The following is a 21,876-nucleotide window of genomic DNA, read 5'->3' on the forward strand; positions in this document are numbered from 1 at the left end:
TATTTTCTCTAAGTAAGACAGGAAGTAATGTGGGTCAGTCCACTTTCTAGAAGTGCAGGAGCCTGGTAAAGGACCAGCAGGCCTGTGGTTTTTACCAGAGCAAGAGAGGCAGCATGAGGACAAAGGAAAGTTTGAACTCTGTAATTGTTTGCTGAAATAGGAAAATAAATCATCCAGAACAATCAACAAGTTTGGACATTGAACCTTCTTTTGCCTGCGTACAGAAACTGGACCCCAGAGCCTCAGTAGTGGCTGGTGGAACTTTTATTGGAAGTTTGGTTTGGCAAACAATCACCACTACAAGCAAATTAAAAAAACTGGAAAGTAGTAGGAGAAAGTGGTCGGTTTGTCCTCCAGCAGGCCAGAGGCGGGGAATAACTACTTGCATTTACTCACTTACATTCACTTGAGCAACTTTTATTTTGGTACTTCTACCAACATATGTTTTACTTTTACTTGAGAAATATTACTCTGAAATACCGCTGCTTTTAAAAATTAAAGCTCAAAACAAAATGAAACTGTAGAAATGAGACCTGTGGAGGATAACAGTGTCGCTGCTCTTACTGGAGGAAAACTGGATCAAAGAAAAAGTTTCAATGGGTCCCAGTCAGAGTGAGACCTCCTGTCTCTACACCAGCTTTGAGGCTAACAGCTGTTTAGCTAGTTATTCATAGCAGTAACGCTGCCTCTCATTGTTTATAGTCATAATTAACTGATTTTATTCATCACTGTTACGCAATTTTTTATCATCACAGGGACGGAAACGTGTCCCACCGAAGGTTTTCCCCCTCAGGGCGGAACCAATGTTATGTCCTGCTGTGTTTCCAGTCGGACAGAATTCCTCGGCGCTCCTCCATGTGTGAGCTGGGCTCGCGCTCCGCTCTCGGTTCTTCTCGGTTCTGTTTGTTTGTTTATTGTTTATTAGTGGGACTGAGAACATGCCGCGCACCGGAAGCGCCCTGTTCTCCGGGTTCCGGGTTCTAGGTCTCTACTCCAACCACGTGCCGCACGCGCTCCGGTACCACCAGAAACACCGGGAATTCTACGTGGTGACGTCAGTGGGCAAAAGCTTCCACACGTTTAACGTAAGAAAAAAGTGATGGATGCTGATTATTGGAGTTTAGTCTGATGGTGATCCGTAACTATTAGCAACCAATCAGAGGAGAGCGGTGACGTCACCGTGGGAGGATAGATGGGGGTTGAACGGTTGGATGATGGCTGGATGGATGGATGGACGGCTGGCTGAGTTGTGGATGATTGGGTGCTGGTTGGATGTTCGTCAGATGGCTAGCGATGATGTCACAGCTCACCCATCTACCTGATTGGTTGAGTTATGGTTGGATGCTGGTTGGATGTTGGTGGTTGGTTGGATGCTGGTCAGATGGATAGTGATGATGTCACAGCTCACCTGTCCTGGTTTCCTGCAGGTGAGCCGCCTGGGGATCGTTTCTGTCAGTGAGTATTGGAACTTTACGCTGATGATGCGGCAGATCGATTCCCTCTGATTGGCCGTGGTGTAACACTGTGGTCGCCTAGGTAACAGCCTGCCCGATGACATCACGTGCCTGGCGGCAGATCGGATGCTGGTGTTCGCCGCCAGCGGAACGACTGTCTGTGCCTTCGCCAGGAATAAAGAGGCAGGAGAACTTCCTGTTCGCCGCCGCCCGCTGCGTTCGCTTTCTGGCTCTTCATAAAGTTATTTTTGAATCTCCGCCCAGGTGGTGATGCGTTACCATGGACACAAACAGGAAGTGCGGCTGCTGCTGCCGCTGGGCAACCATCTGGTCTCCGCCGACAGCGGTGGTGATGTCATAGTGTGGGACGTTCAGGGAGGAGGTGAGCAGAGGGGGCGGGGCTTCAGGCCTCACCTGAGCTAGTTTCCATCATGGCTTCCATCTTGGTCTGCTTTGTAACCCTCAGACATCTACCTGCGGCTGAACTTTGACCCCGGGACCTTCGACGTGTCAGCCATGATGCACCCGAGCACGTACCTGAACAAGGTGCTGCTGGGCAGCCGCCAGGGGGCGCTGCAGCTGTGGAACATCAGGACCAGGTGGGGGCACCGCCGCCACTGTTCTGCTGCTGCCATATACTGTGTTGCCATGGCGATGCTCACCGGCCTCCTTTTCCTCCTCAGTAAGCTGCTGTTCACGTTTCCCGGCTGGTCGGCGGCGGTCACCGTCCTGCAGCAGGTCAGAGGTCGGCTGCTTGATCCTGATTGGTCGGTGGTCTGTGGGGGCGGGGCTTGGTTTTGGTTCTACTGAATGTAATCTGTTACTGTTTCACAGTGGCTAACACGAAGCTTAGCGCTGGTCTCGTTTCTAGCTAATAAAGTTTTCTAGAGAGGTAACACTGGCAACCATCTGCTTCCTCCCCAGAGTCCAGCAGTGGATGTGGTGGGTGTCGGCACGGCAACCGGACGCATCATCATCCACAACATCCGCCTGGATGAGACGCTGATGAGCTTCACGCAGGACTGGGGACCAATCAGCACGCTGGCTTTCAGGACAGGTAGGCTCACCTGAGCAGGTCCAGTAGCTGGTCCGTTAGCATCTGTTAGCGGGTCTGTTTGCTAACAGACACGGACCTGCTAACGCTAGCATCTGTTAGCTGGTCGGTTAGCAAGTCCGTTAGCCTCCATTAGGAGAAACATTTAGTGTCTGTTAGCGGGTCGGTTAGCGTCTGTTAGCATCCGTTAGAGGGTCTTTTAGCATTAGTGGGTCTGCTAGCACGTCCATTAGCACCTGCTAGCGGGTCTGTTAGCATTATTGGTTCCAGGTGTTCTGCTCTCCCCCAGACGGGCCTCCCATCATGGCGTCCGGCAGTCCACAGGGACACATTGCATTGTGGGACTTGGCGCGTCAGCAGCTGGTCGCCCAGCAGAGACACGCCCACCGAACCGCTGTTGCCGCGGCGACTTTCCTTCATGGAGAGCCGCTGCTGGTCACCAATGGAGCCGACAACGCTATAAAGGTAAAGCGACCTGAAACGACCAGTCGCTCTGTTTTGGATACTGTGACCTTTAACCTTTGTCTTCATCAGGTCTGGATATTTGACCAGGAGGGGGGCGGGGCCAGACTGCTCAGGTGCCGGCAGGGCCACAGCGCCCCGCCCACCACCATCCGTCACCATGGCAACAATGGGAAGAACATCTTGAGCGCAGGTAAGAGAACCAGCTGGTTCCCAGTCGGGTTCCCAGTCTCACCAGAGCCTCTGCTGCCCCCTGCAGGTCAGGACGGCTCCCTGCAGTCCTTCTCCACCGTCCATGAGCGTTTCAACAAGAACATGGGTCACGGTCAGTCCAGCGCAAGGAGCCGCTCCTGGTTCTCCTGGTTGCCATGGTTACAGTCCGCTGGTTCTACAGCAAAATACTTTTCTGTTCAGGATCCATCAGCAAGAAGAAAGAGAAGAAGAAGAAAAAAGGGTTGGCCTACGAAGAGCTGCGACTTCCTGCTATCACAGCGCTAGCCACAGGTGGGTTTTACCTAGAAACGAATGGTGGCTAATAGTGGCTAATAGCTTCTAATGGTAGCTAGTGGAAACTAGGGCTGAAACGATTCCTCGAGTGATTCGAGTTCACCCATCCATCTATTGTCTAACACCTTGTCTCTAGTGGGGTCAGGAGGAGCTGCTGCCTCTCCAGCAATGTTCTGGGCGAGAGGCGGGGTCACCTGGACAGGTCGCCAGTCTGTCGCAGGGCAACACAGAGACAGACAGGACACACAACCACACACACACACACACACCTAGGGAGAATTTAGAGAGACCAATTTACCTAACAGTCATGTTTTGGACTGTGGGAGGGAACCGGAGAGAACCCACCATGCACAGAGAGAACATGCAGAAAGACCCAGGGCCGGGAATCGAACCCAGGACCATCTTGCTGCAAGGCAACAGCTCTACCAACTGCGTCACTGTACCTCGATTATTAAAATTCCTCCAGGAAAATTGATCTGCCTCAAAGCCTCGTCATATTATATTTTATTATTTAGCGCACCGTGTTCCGGCCGGGACTTTAATTGAGCCCTCACTTCCTCCTGAGTTGTTGATGAAAGCTAAGTGTTCGCAGCATAACGTCCAATTTTCAAGTTCGGCCCGTGAGGATTTCACTGATTCATGATAATGTCCGGGTTTTTGCCGATTTTCGGGAAACCAATAAGCATCCTTAAAATGACTGGCGCCATGCCTGGAGTACGGCAGCTTTTCTCCTCCGGAGCTGCTGGTTCAGAGCGAACGGCAGGAAGAGCTGCAGGTATTAATACAGGTGAGCTGATAGACTGAACGCTGCAGGCTGCTGTGCTTTAGATGCGTAGCTTTCATCAAAATACCGGAAAATAAATTTCATATCATCCCGGTCGCAACAAGTGGGTGGCGAAGCGCATCGTGGTGTTTCATACCTGGTAGATGTTTCTGAGTGACGAATGCAGGAGTCAAATCCCGTCAATAACATGAACACAAAGCTATAAATGTTTGGGCAAGGTCAGAGTTCATCTAGTAAACTGACTGAAGATGAATACAGAAACCAAAACCTGGAGTATAGACATTTTTTTATAATAGCCTGCCTCTTTATTATTACACTGAATATAGATTTCTGTATAATTTATCTTCGGGTTAACTTAGAAAGTGAGCTATTATTGTTACAAGTTAATTTTCTAGATTAAAGAAAAGTAACTTAGGGAAGCTCAAATGTGAAAAATTGGACTGATATTAATATCTGATAGTAACACTGCTGTTATGTTAGATTTAAAAGATGTTTTATCTTTTTTTATCCAATTACCCAATTAATTGTATCTGGACAAATCACTACTGCAGAATTACAGGCCGATCTCCAACCTCCCATTCATCAGCAAAGTTATTCAATCAATCAATCAATCAAATTTTATTTGTATAGCACATTTCAGCAGCAGGCATTTCAAAGTGCTTTACATCATAACAAACACAGAATCACAATGCAATATAGAATCAATCATTACATCAATAAATTTGTAATTGATTACATTTCAAATACAATCCTAAACAGGTGGGTTTCAGTTGAGATTTTAAAGAAGTCAGTGTTTCAGCTGTTTTACAGTTTTCTGGAAGTTTGTTCCATATTTGTGGTGCATAGATGCTGAAAGCTGCTTCTCCTCGTTTGGTTCTGGTTCTGGGGATGCAGAGCAGAACCAGAACCAGAACCTGAGAGGTCTGGAAGGTTGATACAACAACAGCAGATCTTTAATGTATTGTGGTGCTAAGCCGTTCAGTGATTTATAAACTAACAGGATTTTAAAGTCTATTCTTTGAGCTACAGGGAGCCAGTGGAGGGACTTTAAAACTGGTGTTATGTGCTCTATCTTCCTGGTTTTAGTCAGAACGCCAGCAGCAGCATTCTGGATCAGCTGCAGCTGTTTGATTGATTTGTTGGACAGACCTGTGAAGACAAAGCAAAGTTATTGAAAAAGCTGTGTAAACAATTAACTAGCTTCCTAACGATAACCAACCGCTTTGACTCCTTCCAGTCTGGTTTCCATGGTTACCACAGCACAGAGACTGGCCTAGTCAAAGTGTTCAATGACATCCATATAAATACGGACTGTGGCAGAACCACAGTGCTGGTTCTGTTGGACCTCAGTGTTGACCATGACATATTACTGAATCGACTGGAGAGTTGGGTCGGACTCTCCGGTCCAGTGCTTAACTGGTTTGAATCCTACATAAAGAACAGGGATTTCTTTGTTTCAATTGAAAACTTTTCATCAAAGAGGTCAAAGGTCACATGTGGGGTACCCCAAGGTTCAATCCTAGGACCCCCTTTATTCAATATTTATATGCTCCCACTAGCTCAGGTTATAACAGGAAATAATATTAGCTACCATAACTATGCAGATGACACACAGCTCTACATTATGATGTCACCAGGTGACCTTTGACCCCATCCAATCACTGAACAGATGCTTAGAACAGATAAATGTGTGGATGTGCCAAAACTTTCTCCAGCTGAACAGAAACAAAACTGAAGTTATTATTTTTGGACCTAAAGAGGAACGATCTAGAGTTATAGATCTAGAGTTATAGATCTAGAGTTATAGATCTAGAGCTATAGATCTAGAGCTATAGATCTAGAGTTATAGATCTAGAGTTGTAGATCTAGAGCTATGGATCTAGAGTTATAGATCTAGAGTCAATGCACAGCTTCAGTTATTACAACTGAAAACTAGCGATCAGCCCGAAACCTGGGAGTAGTGATGGACTCTGACCTGAACCTCCAGAGCCACATAAAGACAGTTACAAAGTCGGCCTTCTATCACCTGAAGAACATTTCCAGGATTAAAGGACTAATGTCTCAGCCAGATCTAGAGAAACTCATCCATGCGTTCATCTTCAGTCGTATTGATTATTGCAACAGCGTCTTCACAGGTCTGTCCAACAAATCAATCAAACAGCTGCAGCTGATCCAGAATGCTGCTGCTGGCGTTCTGACTAAAACCAGGAAGATAGAGCACATAACACCAGTTTTAAAGTCCCTCCACTGGCTTCCTGTAGCTCAAAGAATAGACTTTAAAATACTGTTGTTAGTTTATAAATCACTGAACGGCTTAGCACCACAATACATTAAAGATCTGCTGCTGTTGTATCAACCTTCCAGACCTCTCAGGTTCTGGTTCTGGTTCTGCTCTGCATCCCCAGAACCAGAACCAAACGAGGAGAAGCAGCTTTCAGCATCTATGCACCACAAATTTGGAACAAACTTCCAGAAAACTGTAAAACAGCTGAAACACTGACTTCTTTTAAATCTCAACTGAAAACCCACCTGTTTAGAATTGTATTTGAAATGTAATCAATTACAAATTTATTGATGTAACTTGACTTAATGATTGATTCTATGTTGCATTGTGATTCTGTGTTTGTAATGATGTAAAGCACTTTGAAATGCCTTGCTGCTGAAATGTGCTATACAAATAAAATTTGATTGATTGATTGATAAGAATAATCGCTAGATTACTCGATTGCTAAAATATTCGTTTACAACAGCCCTAGTGGCAGCTAATGGTTGCTAATGGCGGTTAACGGTGGCTAATGGTGGCTAATGGCGGTTAACGGTGGCTAATGGTGGCTAATGGCGGTTAACGGTGGCTAATGGCGGTTAACGGTGGCTAATGGTGGTTAACGGCGGTTAATGGTGGCTAATAGCATACGCTAATGGCGGCTGGCTGTCGGGCTGCAGCAGCACAGAAATAGTCGCCAGATTTTTCACTAGTTGCTGTTTCGATAAAAAAACAAAATGTCGACGATGTGGATGAATGGAAACGTGGCTTCCATCCTCCTGATAACTCCGCCCCCTTCATCATCAACTCTGGCGGTCCTTTTGGCTCCGCCCTGTTTTTTTTTTTATTTTAGAAGGGGGTTAGTTACCATAGTTACACTTATCCTCCCTCTCTCTCGCTCGCCCCCCTCCCTCCAGCCGTCGCTCGCCAGTCGGACTGGGACGGCGTCGTGGCGCTCCACCGCGGCCGCCTCGCCGCCTCCACCTGGAACTACCACAGGTGCACCATGGGAGCTCACCACCTGAAGCCTCCTGGTGTTAGGAAGAATGCTGTTGCCACGGTAACGATGTGACATTGATACCCACTACGTTGTGTTTATGCCCCGCCCCTGTTGGTTTACAAAATGACTTCCTGTCTTTCCAGGCTGTTGACATCACTTCCTGTGGGAACTTCGCTGTGATTGGCTCGTCCTGTGGACGTGTGGACGTCTACAACCTGCAGTCCGGTCTCCACCGTGGTTGCTATGGTGACGGGGAGAAAGGTGAGCCTGATTCGTCTGATTGGTCGGCCAAATGTCCGTCCCTTTAACCCCGCCCCCTGTCCTGCAGCGCACAGCGGCGTGGTGCGAGGCGTCGCCACGGATACGCTGAACCAGCTGACTGTCAGCTGCGGCTCTGATTGGCTGCTGAAGTTCTGGCGCTTTAAGACGAGAAAACAGGAAGTGGTTCTGAAGCTGAGCGCCGCGCCGGCGAGCCTGAGGCTTCACAGAGACAGGTGAGACAGGAACTGAGCATGCTCAGTGCGCCCGTCTGCGCCCGCTCTCTGACCCGCCCCCCTGTGTCTCCAGTGGGATGGTCGCCATGGCGATGGACGACTTCACGCTGGCGGTGGTGGACATCGAAACCAGACGCATGGTCAGGAAGTTTGCTGGTCACCATGGCAACATCACTGACATGGTGGGCGGCTGCTGATCACCGATTGGTTCTGGTTGGTTCTGACCCGGTCTGATTCGCTGTCTTCTCTTGTCCTCCATCTTGGTTTCCTCCTAAGACCTTCAGCCCAGATGGCCGCTGGCTGGTTACCACGGCGATGGACTGCACCATCAGGACCTGGGACCTCCCCTCTGGCAGGTGAGCTGTGACATCATCGACTAGAAGCAGGAAGCCCCGCCCTCTCGTTAATTGATGGTCTTTCTCTCTCCTCAGTCTGGTCGACTGCTTCCTGGTTGCCATGGCGCCGGTTGGCGTTTCCATGTCGCCAACCGGAGACTTCCTGGCGACAGCACATGTGGACAGTCTGGGCGTTTACCTCTGGTGTGGACCAATCACAGAGCAGCAGGTTGGGTCTGGTTGGGTTTTGTTTCAGCCAATTACAGTCCAGCTCTTCTTCTCCAGGACCAATAGGAGCCTGTGTGGGCCGGTGGGGCTCCGCCCCCTCCCAGCTGACTACCAACCAGAGGAGGAGACGCTGCCCAGCGCCGCTGCCGCCCTGATGGAACAGGAAGTGACCTCAGAGGAGCCTGATGATGCGTTCCGATCAGCTGAGCAGCTGGGGGCGGAGCTTGTGACGCTGTCGCTGATGCCTGAGTCTCGGTGGAAAAGTCTGCTGCACTTGGACGCCATCAAGGTGAGCTGGGTGGCGGCTGCTGCAGGTGAGATCAGCTGACCCCTCCCTCACCTGTTGCTGCTGCTTACAGAGGAGGAACAGACCGCTGGCGCCCCCTGCTGCTCCGCCCACCGTCCCCTTCTTTCTGCCTACACTTCCTGGTCTGACACCTCAGTTCACGTTGCCCTCGACAACCAAGGAGGACTCACAGGTAAGTCAATTGGAGGCCAGCCCCTCCCCAGCCTGTTTCTGTCACGTGACCCAGGGTGTCTAAATATGGCCGTGTTTCCTGTCAGTCCAAGCTGCTGCCATGGGGTTCGCTGGCTCAGAGGTCAGAGTTCGCAGCGGCTCTGGAGTCGGCTCTGGAGTCCGGATCATGTGAGTCCATCTTTACCCTTCAAAATAAAAGCACCATTCTAACTATTTGGTCTATTTGTATTAAATTTGAGATGTTAGTAACTAAAACTAGAAATATTTAAAAATTTCAGTTAGACTCTGTGCTTTTATTTTGATAATCTGTGGTGAACTTCCTGTATCCATCTTTAATGCTCCTAGTCGATGGGCCTCTGAGGCTCCTGAAGGATTGTGGGCCGGCAGGCGTTTCCGTGGAGCTCACCTGTCTGACGTCAGAAGGGGGCGGAGCCAACAACCTCCTGCTTGCCTTCATCCAGATGATTGACAGCATGCTGGCCAGTGGGCGGGACTTCGACCTGGCTCACGCTTACCTGGCTCTCTTCCTGAAGGTGAGCCAGTCGGAGCACAGCTTCGGACTTTTATTGTGAAATAGCCCCAGATTCCTGTTTACCGGCAGCTTTGTTTTTGTTTTCAGCTCCATCTGCGCACGTTGTCTCAGGATGCTGTTGCTATGGAGACGTTGCTCCGCCTCTCCTCCAGACTGGAGTCTGGGTGGGCGGAGCTTCAAGCATCGTTCAACCAATCACTGTGTTTGCTGTCGTACACAAAGAGCGCACTGCTGTAACACACACACACACACACACACACACACACACAGTTTGTACCTGAATAAAGTGTTTCCTGGTTCTGTTGCTCTGTGATCGATTGATCTGGGCTGATGAAAGTCATGTGCAGAGGTCAGAGCGCCGCGCTGATGTAAACGATATTGTGAAACGAAGACAGGAGATCCAGACCATCATCATCATCATCATCGGTTCCATCTGTTGATCTTCTGTAATCAGCAGCTTCCTGCCTGGCAGGAAGTGAAACAGAAACTGATTCCATTTTTGTCTGGTTTATGGTTTAGGGATCAATTTTATGATCAATTTATTGTTTATTTATTTCTTCTGGGTCAATGCACATCACCTCCTAGTGATTAAAGCTGGTTTTTATCTGTATAACAGGATTCCTCCATGAAAAGAGAATTAATGTCTAGAAAAACATCTGGTTGCAATTTTAAAATAATAAAAAGCGCTTCAGCACAAAACGTTCAGCTTCCATGAACAGCAGGAGTTTATTGGCTCCTGGTATTTAGTTTATCACTGGAGTTTTACCAGATGAGATAGAAATAATAACTTCATCTGAGCCGTAAATATCTGAAAATATGTAAATGTTTCTAGAGATGTTGAGGCTCTGATTGGTTCATTTACAATAAATTGGCTGAAGATCTTTTTGTCTGATTCCAACTCAATGTGGTTTCATATCCCTAAATCTATATTTAACAAGGTGGCCTGGATTTCTTGGTTAAATGTGATTTTGAATTAACCAAAATTAATATTTCACTGTCTAAGTTTCATAAACAAGTTTTACATTTTTGGAAAATGATATTTACCCACAATTTTACCCCACATGGATCCGTTGTGTGGAATAACAGATCAATATTAATAAATAGAAAAACTGACTGGTATGAAAAATGTATTTTATTTGGTGTTTTGTTGAATCATAGAGATTTTACCAACACATTTAATCTGAGCTGTTCTTGTAATGAATATGTAAAAATATGCAAATCTGTTCCTGTAGCTCTGGTCCATCTCATCCAAAACACCTTCAGATATTCAATGTTATTTCATCTTTACCCAAAATGATAGTGTGACTGATAGAAAGTTCAATAATGTTCTGCTTGTGACGGCCTTCAAGTCTAAATTATTTCATCATTACAATAATAATATCTTGATAACAACCAATCTGTCTATTATAAAGAATTTGTTCTCCAAGTATGTAAAATGGCCGATTTCACCAAAGGTTAAAGAGACTCGCTTCAAAATCTCTCACAATTTTTACCCAGTGGCTGAATTTTTGCACAAAAGATTTAAATTTGATTCAACATGTTGTATCTTTAGTGAATGTCCAGAAGAATCATTAATCATCTTTTTTTTCCTGTCCTTTTTCTTTTAAACTATGGAGAGACATTAAAAACTGGTTGTCCCTTAAAATTGAAGCCATCCCAGAGAAAACCATCACCCACATATTATACTATGTTGATGGCCTTGATAGTCAAATATCTGACATGGTAAATATTGTCTTCTTGCTTGTTAAATATCATAAATCCTGCTGTAAATGCAGAGGTTCTACACCTTGTTTTGATTTTTTTCTTCAATTTAATCTGTATTACACCTGATTGAAACATTTGAAATCTGTTTCTGCAACAAAGAAACTGCCAGTGCCTCTACTTTTCCTTTGTTTTAAATTTTGCTCTGTTTTTATTAATTCAACGAGTCTTTGCATACTGTTTGTTTAATTAAAAAAGAAAGAAAGTTTTGCCCAGGTAGTGACGTCAGCGCTGCGCTGAGTCAGCTCAGTCAAACCGGAAACAAAACAGTGCAGGGCGCAGCCGCAGTAGCAGGCTGGGCTCGTGACGTCCTGCGGGTAAAAACTTTTCAAACTTTTGTTTAAATTTGGGAAAACTTTAATTTCCCCGTTTCCTGTCTTCATGATCAGCTAACGCTAAGCTGACGTCATCACACAGGTGAAGGAGCGCGAGGGCAGCTGCCGACTGGATCAAACCGGAAGAGAGGAAGAGGAGTTTGGAGCTGCAGGTAAAGTTGTTGCCAAAGATTGGAAACCAAATTTTATCCATAATTAAGGAGGAACTGGCGGGTTGAATGCGCGGCAGCTTTATGACCAACTTTATTATGAACGGAAACACCTGGTACCTGCCTTATTATATCTTGGACCCACCAGAACCGGAACCGGCTTTCAGCTCCAGAAATCCTCGTGTTTCCAGCCGCAGTCCAGATCCAGAGCAGAAGCTGCAGGTCTAGAAACCGGAAGCAGAGCTGCTCACGACCCATGGAGGCAGGCAGCAAACCAACTCTTTTCAGATCAGAACCTCTGGAACGCCAGACTGGAGAGTTCTGCATGGTTCTGGTTCCGCATGGTTCTGGTTCCTGAACCTGCAGTTCTAGTGTTTTACATATTCCAGCCTCTGGAAGTTCTAAACAGAACCAGAACCGGTCCTCAACTGTCGAGTTCTGCTCCTGCCTACGTTTCCCATCATGCACCTGCCCATTCTGACCTGGCTGTCTCTTGGTTGCCATAGCGATGAAGAGGGGCCGGGTGCTGCCCGTCCTAGTGGGCGGAGTCTTCTGCCTGGCTGTGATGTCATTGTACCGCATGCTGGAGCTGATGCAGGGGGCGGAGCCTGACCACGGCGGGGGCTCACCTGTCCGCCAGGTGGAGGAAGTAGGTTCTTTGTTCTGTGACGGTCCGGGCGGCTCGTGGCTCAGTCAGCCAATCAGATGTCTGTGTGCAGGATTTGTCCCGCCTCCAGCTGAAAATCGACAGACTGGAGCGCCTCCTGGTGGTTAACAACCAGCTGGTCGCTCGGCTGCGGGACTCGCTGCTGGTTAGAGAGTCGCCTGAGGGAGGGGGCGGGGCCAACGGCAGCTCTAACTCCGCCCACAACCGAGCAGCTCCGCCTCCAGGCTGCCGGAAGGCCGAAGAGATGAAGGACGACGCCGACGGAGTGCAGGTGATCTGAGCGTGCTCAGAGCTGTTTGTCTGATTGGCCGGTTGCTGATCCGATCAGAACGGATCAGAACCGTCTGTTTGCTCCTCAGCTGCTGGACGTCTACGACCTCCTGCCCTTCGACAACCCCGACGGCGGCGCCTGGAAGCAGGGCTTCCAGATCAGTTACCGTGGAGACGAGTGGGCGGAGCAGCCGCTGGAGCTCTTCCTGGTTCCCCACTCCCACAACGACCCAGGTGAGTGGGCGGAGCCGGGCCTCCAGGTGGAGCCTGAGGTGTGTGAAGTGACCGACTGCTCTGTGTTTCAGGCTGGGTGAAGACGTTTGACGGCTACTACCGGGACCAGACCAGACACATACTGGACAACATGCTGGTCAAACTGGGAGAGGACAGCAGGTAGGCCACCGGTGCTGACCGGTCCAGAACTGAGCGGCCCGGTGTCGGCCTATCACTAATCAGAGCCGTAGCCTGTGCTGGGTGAATGCTAACAGCGCCATGTTGGTCCCAGGAGGAAGATGATCTGGGCCGAGATCAGCTACTTCTCCCAGTGGTGGAACGACATCGATGACCAGAAGAGGGCGCTGGTCAGACGGTAACCTTCATCTACGCTCCTCTTCATCCTCAGTCAGCTGACCGAGTGGGCGTGGTCACATGTTTCCTGTCTGCTCTGTGATTGGCCAGCCTGGTGGGGGCGGGGCAGTTGGAGATGGTGACGGGCGGTTGGGTCATGTCTGATGAAGCGAACTCTCACTACTTTGCGATGCTGGATCAGCTGATGGAGGGCCACCAGTGGCTGCAGACTCACCTGGGTAAGGCTCACCTGTCTTTGCGGCTGAGGCTCCGCCCCCCGTCGCTGACGCTGTCTGTCTGTAGGCGTGAAGCCGAGCAGCGGCTGGGCCGTCGATCCCTTTGGCCACTCCCCTTCCATGACGTACCTGCTGAAGGGGGCGGGGCTTAGCAACATGCTGATCCAGAGGGTGCACTACTCCGTCAAGAAGCACTTTGCCCAGCAACGGACTCTGGAGTTTCTATGGCGACAGAGCTGGGGTGAGAGAGAGGGCGAGAGACTCTGAGCTCGCTGATGTAAATGTTCTGACTCCGCCCACTTCCTGTCTTCCAGACTCCTCCTCCCGCAGTGACATCACATGTCACATGATGCCGTTCTACAGCTACGACGTCCCTCACACCTGCGGCCCGAACCCGGCCGTCTGCTGCCAGTTCGACTTCCACCGCCTGCCAGGGGGGCGGGTCTTCTGTCCCTGGAGGATCCCGCCGCAGCCAATCACAGAGCAGAACATCAAGGAGAGGTGAGCAGGGGGCGGGGCCACAGCCACACACCTCATTACCTGATATACCTGATGTTAATGGAACCAGGCTTTTATTTTGAAAGGCCAACATCCTCTTTAGTCACCTGCTTTGAGTTGTTGACCTTGCAGCCGTGGCTCTTACTGAGCATGCTCAGAAGGGTGATGCCCCGCCTCCAGCAAGGAGGCTGAACACCAGACTTCCTCTTCCTCCCAGAGCTCTGCTCCTATTGGACCAGTACCGACAGAAGTCCCGCCTCTTCCGCTCCTCGGTGCTGCTGGTTCCTCTGGGAGACGATTTCCGCTTCGTGGAGTCCGGGGAGTGGGACGCACAGTTCAGCAACTACCAGAAGCTGTTCGACTACTTCGACCAGCATCCCGAGCTGCACATCAAGGTGAGGGCTCACCTGGCCGGGGGCGGAGCTAAGGGATGAGTCTAGCGGAGCTAAGAGCTTATGGTTGAGTCTGGTTTTCTGGTACCAGGCCCGGTTTGGGACGCTGTCAGACTACTTTGCGGCGCTGCACCGGCGGCTGGCGGAGGCGGGAACGACGCTGCCCACGCTACGCGGAGACTTCTTCACCTACGCCGACCGGGACGACCACTACTGGAGCGGATACTTCACCTCCCGGCCGTTCTACAAGCGGCTGGACCGGACCCTGGAGTCCACGCTCAGGTGGGCGTGTCCTGCTGGGTCGGGGGGCCGCGGCGCCCTCTGCCGGTCAAACTCACTGGTTCTCACCTGCTTCTCTACTCAGAGCCACTGAAATCTTTTACACTCTCACGCTGGCTGACATGCGCCGTTTCCGTGGCGACGGTCGTCTGGTCGAAGGGTTTCCGGCACGCGAACATTACCAGCGGCTGACAGAGGGGAGGCGGAGCTTGGGGCTATTCCAGCACCATGACGCCGTCACGGGAACGGCGCGGGACCCGGTGGTCATCGACTACGGAACCAGGTGACCACTTCCTGTTCCAACATGGAGGCTCTTTGTTCACGTAACCACAGTAAAACTTTATCAGCAGGGATAAATAAAACCAGCTGAGGTCAATCTGAACAAATCCAATCCTCCATTTAATGAGATGTTCTTGAGCTACGCTAGCAGCTACGCTAGCAGCTACGCTTACTTTTGCCAGCATTTCACTCATGCCGCTGCTTATACCAATTATTAAAATAAAATGACTTGTCACATGTAATTAGTTTGAACAGCCACAGTTTACAACAGATATCATTTCTGGCTTCATATCTACTTATGCAATTCAATCCAAATCGATTGGGAATAAAGTATGACTTCGTTGGCTTGCTCTCACAGTGCAGAGTAAAAACTCTAAGACTCTGTGGCTCTTGCTTGTCAGTCATATTTTAAAGTTGCAATCTTAAGTTAAGAATTAAAAACACTATTTACAAAAATAATCAATTTTATTTAAAACCAACAAAAACTATTTTGTTCTAAATTAACATGAAATATGTAGCCTATGAATAAGGCTTGTAACCGTCCTGTCTTAACACCATAAATCATAAATATTTTTGATGTATTTATTCTAGTAATGAAAACCTTGTCAGCTGTTTGTAGCTTGTTTTGGCATTAGCCTGTTTGTGTCTCATTTTCCCCTCCAAACTCTCTGTTCAAGATGCTGTCAACATGGAAAATGCTAAGAGGTAACTTCCTGTTCAACGTCAGCAGTTAGCTTTTAGTATTAACATCCCATCACATCCCTTCAGTTAGCGTTAGCTTTCAGAATTAACTCCCTTTATTATTAGCATTTTATTGAGTTTGTTCACTTGGTTAATGTTGTTGGCATGTTGTTTCCATGCAGATTATTTCACCGATATTAACATGCTAGTGGCCTTGTACTACTTTCATAGCCAATTCTTAGCCTGTTACCTTGTTAGGTTATTAGCATGTTTTGCATGCTATCACTTTGTTAGCCTGTTGCTACATCTTAGCTTTTTTTTTATGGCTGCTGCTACTATTATCGTCTGGTTATTCTGTTGCTATAATGTCTGTTTTAACTTAATATTAGGAAGTTGTTAGTATATCATCACCTTGGTAGTCTGATTATAACATCTAAGCCGTGACCTTGTTAGCCAGCTATTAGCATGTTGACACACTCTTAGTGTTATCTTGTTAGCCTCTTGTTTGGTTAAGGTTAGCATGTCACTCTGTTGTTACCAACCTGCTGTAACGATGATGTAGCATGGTTAGCCTGTTGTTAGCATGCGTAGTCTGATGTTGGTCTGTTTGTGACCTGTTGTTAAGGCGATATCCTGTGGTGACAATGCTAGCTTATTGGCTTTAGCATGGTACCTGTATTGTTAGTCTTCCGTATTTATTCTGTCAAATAAAAGAAAACATGACAGCAGGTTTGTTTTACAGGTTGTTTCATGCCATCCTGAACCTGCGCCAGGTGTTGCTGAGCTCCGCCCACTGGCTAATCCTGTTGGACAAGAGCCAGTACCACGAAGACCCATCAAAACCCTTCTTGCAAATGGTGCTGAACGGTTACCTCACTGATTAATCTATAAGGACTAGTTTAATAATGAAAACTCAATTGTTATTTTCAAGTCTCATTTTTACATGACTGCTGCTCTGGTTGCACACATGAACTCACCTGTTCTCACCTGTTCTCACCTGTTCTCACCTGCAATGTGTTTTTTCAGGATGAGGTGATCTCTGCGCAGGACGCTTTGCCTCAGAAGACGACGTTGACGCTCGGTGATGAGCCCAGGTGAGGAGGTGTGCATCTGTGTGAGGGTTCAGGTATATATAGGTATTGATTATTGGTGATTGCTGCAGGTCATTGATCGTTTTGAACCCGACGGAGCAGCTCCGTACCTCTGTCATCACTCTGGTGGTGGATTCTCCAGACGCTCGCGTTGTCGATGCAGCAAGCGGTCGACCAATGGCAGTGCAGGTCTCTGGTGTGTGGGCGGAGCCTAGTAAAGTGTCTGCAGAAGCCTTCCAGGTGAGTGATTGATTGATTATTGATCCCAGCAGCAGCAGCTCTCTGAACTCCTCTGCTCCTTTCCCCCAGCTCTCCTTTGTTGCTGAACTTCCTCCTCTGTCGCTCAACGTGTATCATGTGATCAAAGCTCCGGCTGGCTCCGCCCCCCGGGCGCGCTATGTCGTCCATCGCCATGGCGACCCACCAACCGTCCACTCTGAGCACTTCCAGGTGTCCCGGCTCCAAGGACCTGAAGCCGACTTGCCTCTGTTGCTTAGTAACAAGCATCTTCACATATGGAGCTCCCCTGAGACCGGCCTGCTGCAGGTCTGGCCCTTCAAAGTAAAAGCCTGATCAAACGAGGAAAAAAAAAAAAAAAAGTTTGTTTTCATTCTGGAGCAGAAGCTGCAGCTGCAGGACGGTCGGGTCCGACAGGTCCAGGTCCACTTCCTGTGGTACGGAACCAGAACCTCAGGGGACCGCAGCGGAGCATACCTGTTCCTGCCAGGGGAGGAGGGGCCTCAGGTGAGTCAGGAGAACATCCCTGTCTCTCTCTCTCTCTCTCTCTCTCTCATAGTCTCTCTCTCTCGCCCCCTACAGACCTACTCGTCCTCTGAACCCCCGCTGATCCGGGTCACTAGGGGCCCCATCTTCTCTGACATCACTTCCTGCTTCCCACACTTCACACACACCGTGCGGCTCTACCACCTGGACGGTATCCGTGTTTCCGGCCAGAAAGGAACTTCCTGTTCTGTTTCAGGATTTTCACAATAAGAGGTTCCTGTGTGTTGCAGGCCATGCTGGGAAATCCCTGGAGATCTCCAACATGGTGGACATCAGGTCGGAGACCAACAGGGAGCTGGTCATGCGGCTCGTCACTGATGTCGCCAGCGGCAACCGTTTCTATACCGACCTCAATGGCTTCCAGGTTCTTGCTCTTCCTTTACTGATCAGCTTTAAGTTTGGTTTAGTCAGGCAACCAATCAGGAGCTTCCTTACTGACAGCTGAGTAGTTGCTGGTTATTGGATTGCTGACTGGTTGCTGTGTTGATGAATGGTTGCTGTGCTGTTGACTGGTTGCTGAGTTGTTGGTTGGTTGCTGAGTTGCTGAATGGTTGCTGAGATGATGAATGGTTGCTGAGTTGCTGACTGGTTGCTGAGTTGTTGGTTGGTTGCTGAGTTGCTGACTGGTTGCTGAGTTGCTGAATGGTTGCTGAGATGATGAATGGTTGCTGAGTTGCTGACTGGTTGCTGAGTTGCTGAATGGTTGCTGAGATGATGAATGGTTGCTGAGTTGCTGACTGGTTGCTGAGTTGCTGAATGGTTGCTGAGTTGTTGGTTGGTTGCTGAGTTGCTGACTGGTTGCTGAGTTGCTGAATGGTTGCTGAGTTGCTGAATGGTTGCTGAGTTGATGAATGGTTGCTGAGTTGCTGACTGGTTGCTGAGTTGCTGAATGGTTGCTGAGTTGTTGGTTGGTTGCTGAGTTGCTGACTGGTTGCTGAGTTGCTGACTGGTTGCTGAGTTGCTGAATGGTTGCTGAGTTGTTGGTTGGTTGCTGAGTTGCTGACTGGTTGCTGAGTTGCTGAATGGTTGCTGAGTTGTTGGTTGGTTGCTGAGTTGCTGACTGGTTGCTGAGTTGCTGAATGGTTGCTGAGTTGCTGACTGGTTGCTGAGTTGCTGAATGGTTGCTGAGTTGTTGGTTGGTTGCTGAGTTGCTGACTGGTTGCTGACTGGTTGCTGAGTTGCTGACTGGTTGCTGAGATGATGAATGGTTGCTGAGTTGCTGACTGGTTGCTGAGATGATGAATGGTTGCTGAGTTGCTGACTGGTTGCTGAGTTGCTGACTGGTTGCTGAGATGATGAATGGTTGCTGAGTTGCTGACTGGTTGCTGAGTTGCTGAATGGTTGCTGAGTTGCTTACTGGTTGCTGAGTTGCTGACTGGTTGCTGAGTTGATGAATGGTTGCTGAGTTGCTGACTGGTTGCTGTGCAGATGCAGCAACGCCGCTCGCTGGAGAAGCTCCCCCTGCAGGCCAACTTCTACCCGATGACGTCGGCAGCATTCCTGCAGGACGCGTCGAGTCGTCTGTCGCTGCTGTCGGCGCAGAGCCAGGCGGTGGCGTCGCTGCGAGCCGGTGAGCGCTGCTCCGGAACCGGCGGAACGGTTCTGGCTGAGAACTGAGCTCTGTGTTTACCTGGGCAGGTGAGCTGGAGCTGGTGCTGGACCGGCGGCTGCAGCAGGACGATAACCGTGGCCTGGGTCAGGGGGTCACCGACAACAAGCCGACCGCCGCTCTCTACCGCCTGCTGCTGGAGGACAGGGGCGGGGCCAAGGTGAGGGGGCGGGGCTCCACCAAGTTACCATGGCAACAACAAGGAACAGGTTCCATCCAGGAAAAGCAGAACTGCCAACACGGCCCTGATGGTTCTGCTCTGCTTTATCCAACAGGAAGTGGGTGGAGCCTCAGTGGAACACCTGTCTCTCCTCGCCCACCTGGCCTCTCTCTCTCTCTCCCATCCTCCTATCACCATGGTCGGCCCGGGCGACCAGCTGCCGAAGCTCCGCCCTTTCCAGGCGCTGCGCTCCTCTCTGCCATGCGACCTTCACTTGTTGAATCTGAGGACGCTGGAGGATCCAAAGGTGAGAGCTGACGTCACTTCCTGTCTCTCCTCACAGTAACTTGATCACACCTGGCCAACAGGCGAGTCTGGGACTGAGAGCACCCAGGGTTCACCTGATCTGAGCGGTCTGGTCCGGTCCAGTCCCAGTGGTCTGATCCGGTTAAGATCCTTTCTGATGGGTCAGAAAGAATCAGAACCGGTGGGTCCAACCGGCTGGGGGAAAGAGGTCTGACTGGTGTCAGCTTCCTCCCAGAGTGATGCCTCTGCTGATCTTCAGGGTTCTGCCGGTTCTGGATCAGATCCACTCTGATCTACGTTCTGTCTCTGTTGACAAACAGGAAGCTGGGAGCCCGTCACAGGAAGTGGCACTCCTCCTCCACAGGAAGGGCTTTGACTGTAGCTCCGCCCCCACGCCGCCCCCAGCCTGCTCCTGGAATGGCCTGGATGAGGTTGGACTTCCGCTGGACTCAGGTTTTCCGTCAGTTTTTCGTTTTTACAGATGGTTCTGTGTCTCCTGCAGCTGGACCTGGACGATCTGTTCGCTCCGCTGCGGTTCCGTTCGCTGCGCCGCTCCGGCCTAACGCTGCTCCGGGAGCACGACCGGTCTGACTCCGCCCACCAGGCGCAGGAGCTCCGCCCCATGGAGATCAGCGCATTCCGGGTGGAGATCGACTAATGAAGCTGTAGCAGCAAGCAGGAAGTCTGGCTCTTTCACAATAAAAGCCATCTGAGGTCAAACACTGCAACTGTCTCATTGCTGCGGCAACATGTGTGTAGAGTGTGTGTGTTTCCATGGAGATGCTGTCTCGCTGTTCTCCCTGAGCGTGAATCTGGGTGGTTGTTGTTTTTTGTGACCAAGGGAATTCTGGGAAATATATTTTTGTAAATTTCTTTGTTTTCTGTGAAACTGATGAAGAAAATGTGAAGGGTTCTGGTTCTGTTCTGGCTCTGTTCTGGGCAAATCTGGTCCAATAAAAATTTAATTATTGTTGAAATGAAAACATCTGGAGTCATTTTGTGTTTAAGAAAGTTGTTCCTTGTTGATCCAATCCACAGGTTCTGCTCGGTTTTTCTGGGTTCTGTTGGGCTCCAAGCAGAAAACTGAATCTTTCTAAATGGAAAATGGAGAATTTTCTTTATTTTTATTTCATTTTTGTATCCTGACACATCGAGTCACAAACATTCAGCAAACCTTTCAGTGAGACGGACTCGAGCCGGGCCGGTCCGGTCCAATTTAACCGGGTTCAGTACAGCAGGACTTTAATAAGAAACATCTTGTTGCTGACAATAAAAACATTTTCTGGCCAACCAAATAAAAAATCACATTAGGAGTCGAGACACCTTTCATCTTGACCTGCAATAATTATTTCCTTTCTAATTTAAATAAAGTTAAAAGTTGAAAAAACAACAAATAACACAAAATTGGAGCAGAGCAGGAATTGGCCCGTTTTTCCCCCAGTGGCCCGTAACAGCATGACTACAGAGACGGCTCAACATAACCTCAGCCACTCTCGAAGCCTCATCATCCAGGTGGTTCTGGACATCATGACTGGACCCACCGGGCCGGGTCAGAACAGCAGGAGCTGCTGCTGATTGTCACATGTGATCTGAGGATCTTTTACTCCTTAAGTTTCAGTTTCTCAGGAATCATGTGACCAAACGGAGTCAGCCTCCACTGTCAGAGAATAAACTGCTGAACTCTGATTGGTCCATTCGGTCTTATCTCAGAAGTTAATCAGAACAGAAAAAAACGGTCTGAGGGCGTTAACCTGCAGTTAGATGATCGGTTTTATCTGGATGTCTTCTCTCTGTGATGGTTCTTTGTAGAGGAACTGTCACAAAGTCAAAGGTCTACTAAACAATTCAAACTATTGAATTATTTAGTTGGCACCAGCAGCTGGTGTTGATCCGACTCTCACTGGTGCTGTGGGTTTCAGTTTGGCAGCCTGCCTTCTTCCTGGTTCCTGGTAGAGAGAAGAGTCCGCAGACGCATTCAGCAACGTTCACCTTTCTGCGACCTTCAGAGACCATGGGCGTTAAGGGAATGAAGAATCTGGTTGCAGAGTCAGATACTTTGGAGGATGTTGGCTTCAAGGACAGCGCCGTCATCATTGACGGTCCAAATCTCTACTATTCTCTGTATTTTAACTCTGAGCCAAAGTTGGACCAGCAACACGGAGGAGATTACTCTGCATTCAGTGGTCTGGTCTGTCGGTTCTTCAGCAGCCTGAGGAGCTGCA

General features: G+C 49.2%; 2 protein-coding genes across 3 annotated transcripts; both read left to right on the forward strand.

The window, feature by feature from the left end:
* Positions 1-820: 820 nt before the first annotated feature.
* Positions 821-10,472, forward strand: wdr36 (WD repeat domain 36). The gene is made up of 22 exons (XM_032570581.1): positions 821-1,085; positions 1,428-1,455; positions 1,537-1,637; positions 1,719-1,836; positions 1,921-2,053; positions 2,138-2,192; positions 2,379-2,511; positions 2,798-2,973; positions 3,043-3,163; positions 3,230-3,295; positions 3,385-3,474; positions 7,442-7,584; positions 7,668-7,785; positions 7,853-8,018; positions 8,092-8,200; positions 8,295-8,374; positions 8,450-8,557; positions 8,639-8,870; positions 8,941-9,060; positions 9,146-9,227; positions 9,405-9,592; positions 9,679-10,472. The coding sequence occupies exons 1-22, from the start codon at positions 939-941 to the stop codon at positions 9,826-9,828; spliced, it is 2,664 nt and encodes an 887-aa protein (XP_032426472.1). The 5' UTR covers positions 821-938; the 3' UTR covers positions 9,829-10,472.
* A 1,049-nt stretch (positions 10,473-11,521) lies between these two features.
* Positions 11,522-20,637, forward strand: man2a1 (mannosidase, alpha, class 2A, member 1). Of its 2 annotated transcripts, XM_032570580.1 has the most exons (26): positions 11,522-11,669; positions 11,770-11,839; positions 12,343-12,485; positions 12,556-12,774; positions 12,863-13,007; positions 13,079-13,166; positions 13,279-13,362; positions 13,452-13,579; positions 13,644-13,817; positions 13,891-14,077; positions 14,292-14,469; positions 14,558-14,748; positions 14,831-15,028; positions 16,448-16,562; positions 16,732-16,799; positions 16,868-17,036; positions 17,106-17,342; positions 17,418-17,540; positions 17,616-17,730; positions 17,810-17,943; positions 19,008-19,149; positions 19,218-19,348; positions 19,464-19,655; positions 19,975-20,085; positions 20,157-20,311; positions 20,344-20,637. In XM_032570580.1, exons 3-26 carry the CDS (start codon positions 12,345-12,347, stop codon positions 20,354-20,356), a joined length of 3,438 nt encoding a protein of 1,145 aa, XP_032426471.1. In that variant the 5' UTR covers positions 11,522-11,669; positions 11,770-11,839; positions 12,343-12,344; the 3' UTR covers positions 20,357-20,637. The 2 variants fall into 2 exon arrangements, with proteins under 2 accessions (XP_032426471.1, XP_032426470.1); XM_032570579.1 differs by having other exon boundaries at positions 11,560-11,669; positions 20,157-20,637.
* The last annotated feature ends 1,239 nt before the right edge of the window (positions 20,638-21,876 follow it).

Source organism: Xiphophorus hellerii, chromosome 8 (assembly GCF_003331165.1).
Source record: "Xiphophorus hellerii strain 12219 chromosome 8, Xiphophorus_hellerii-4.1, whole genome shotgun sequence".
NCBI classification, from domain to species: Eukaryota; Metazoa; Chordata; class Actinopteri; order Cyprinodontiformes; family Poeciliidae; genus Xiphophorus; species Xiphophorus hellerii.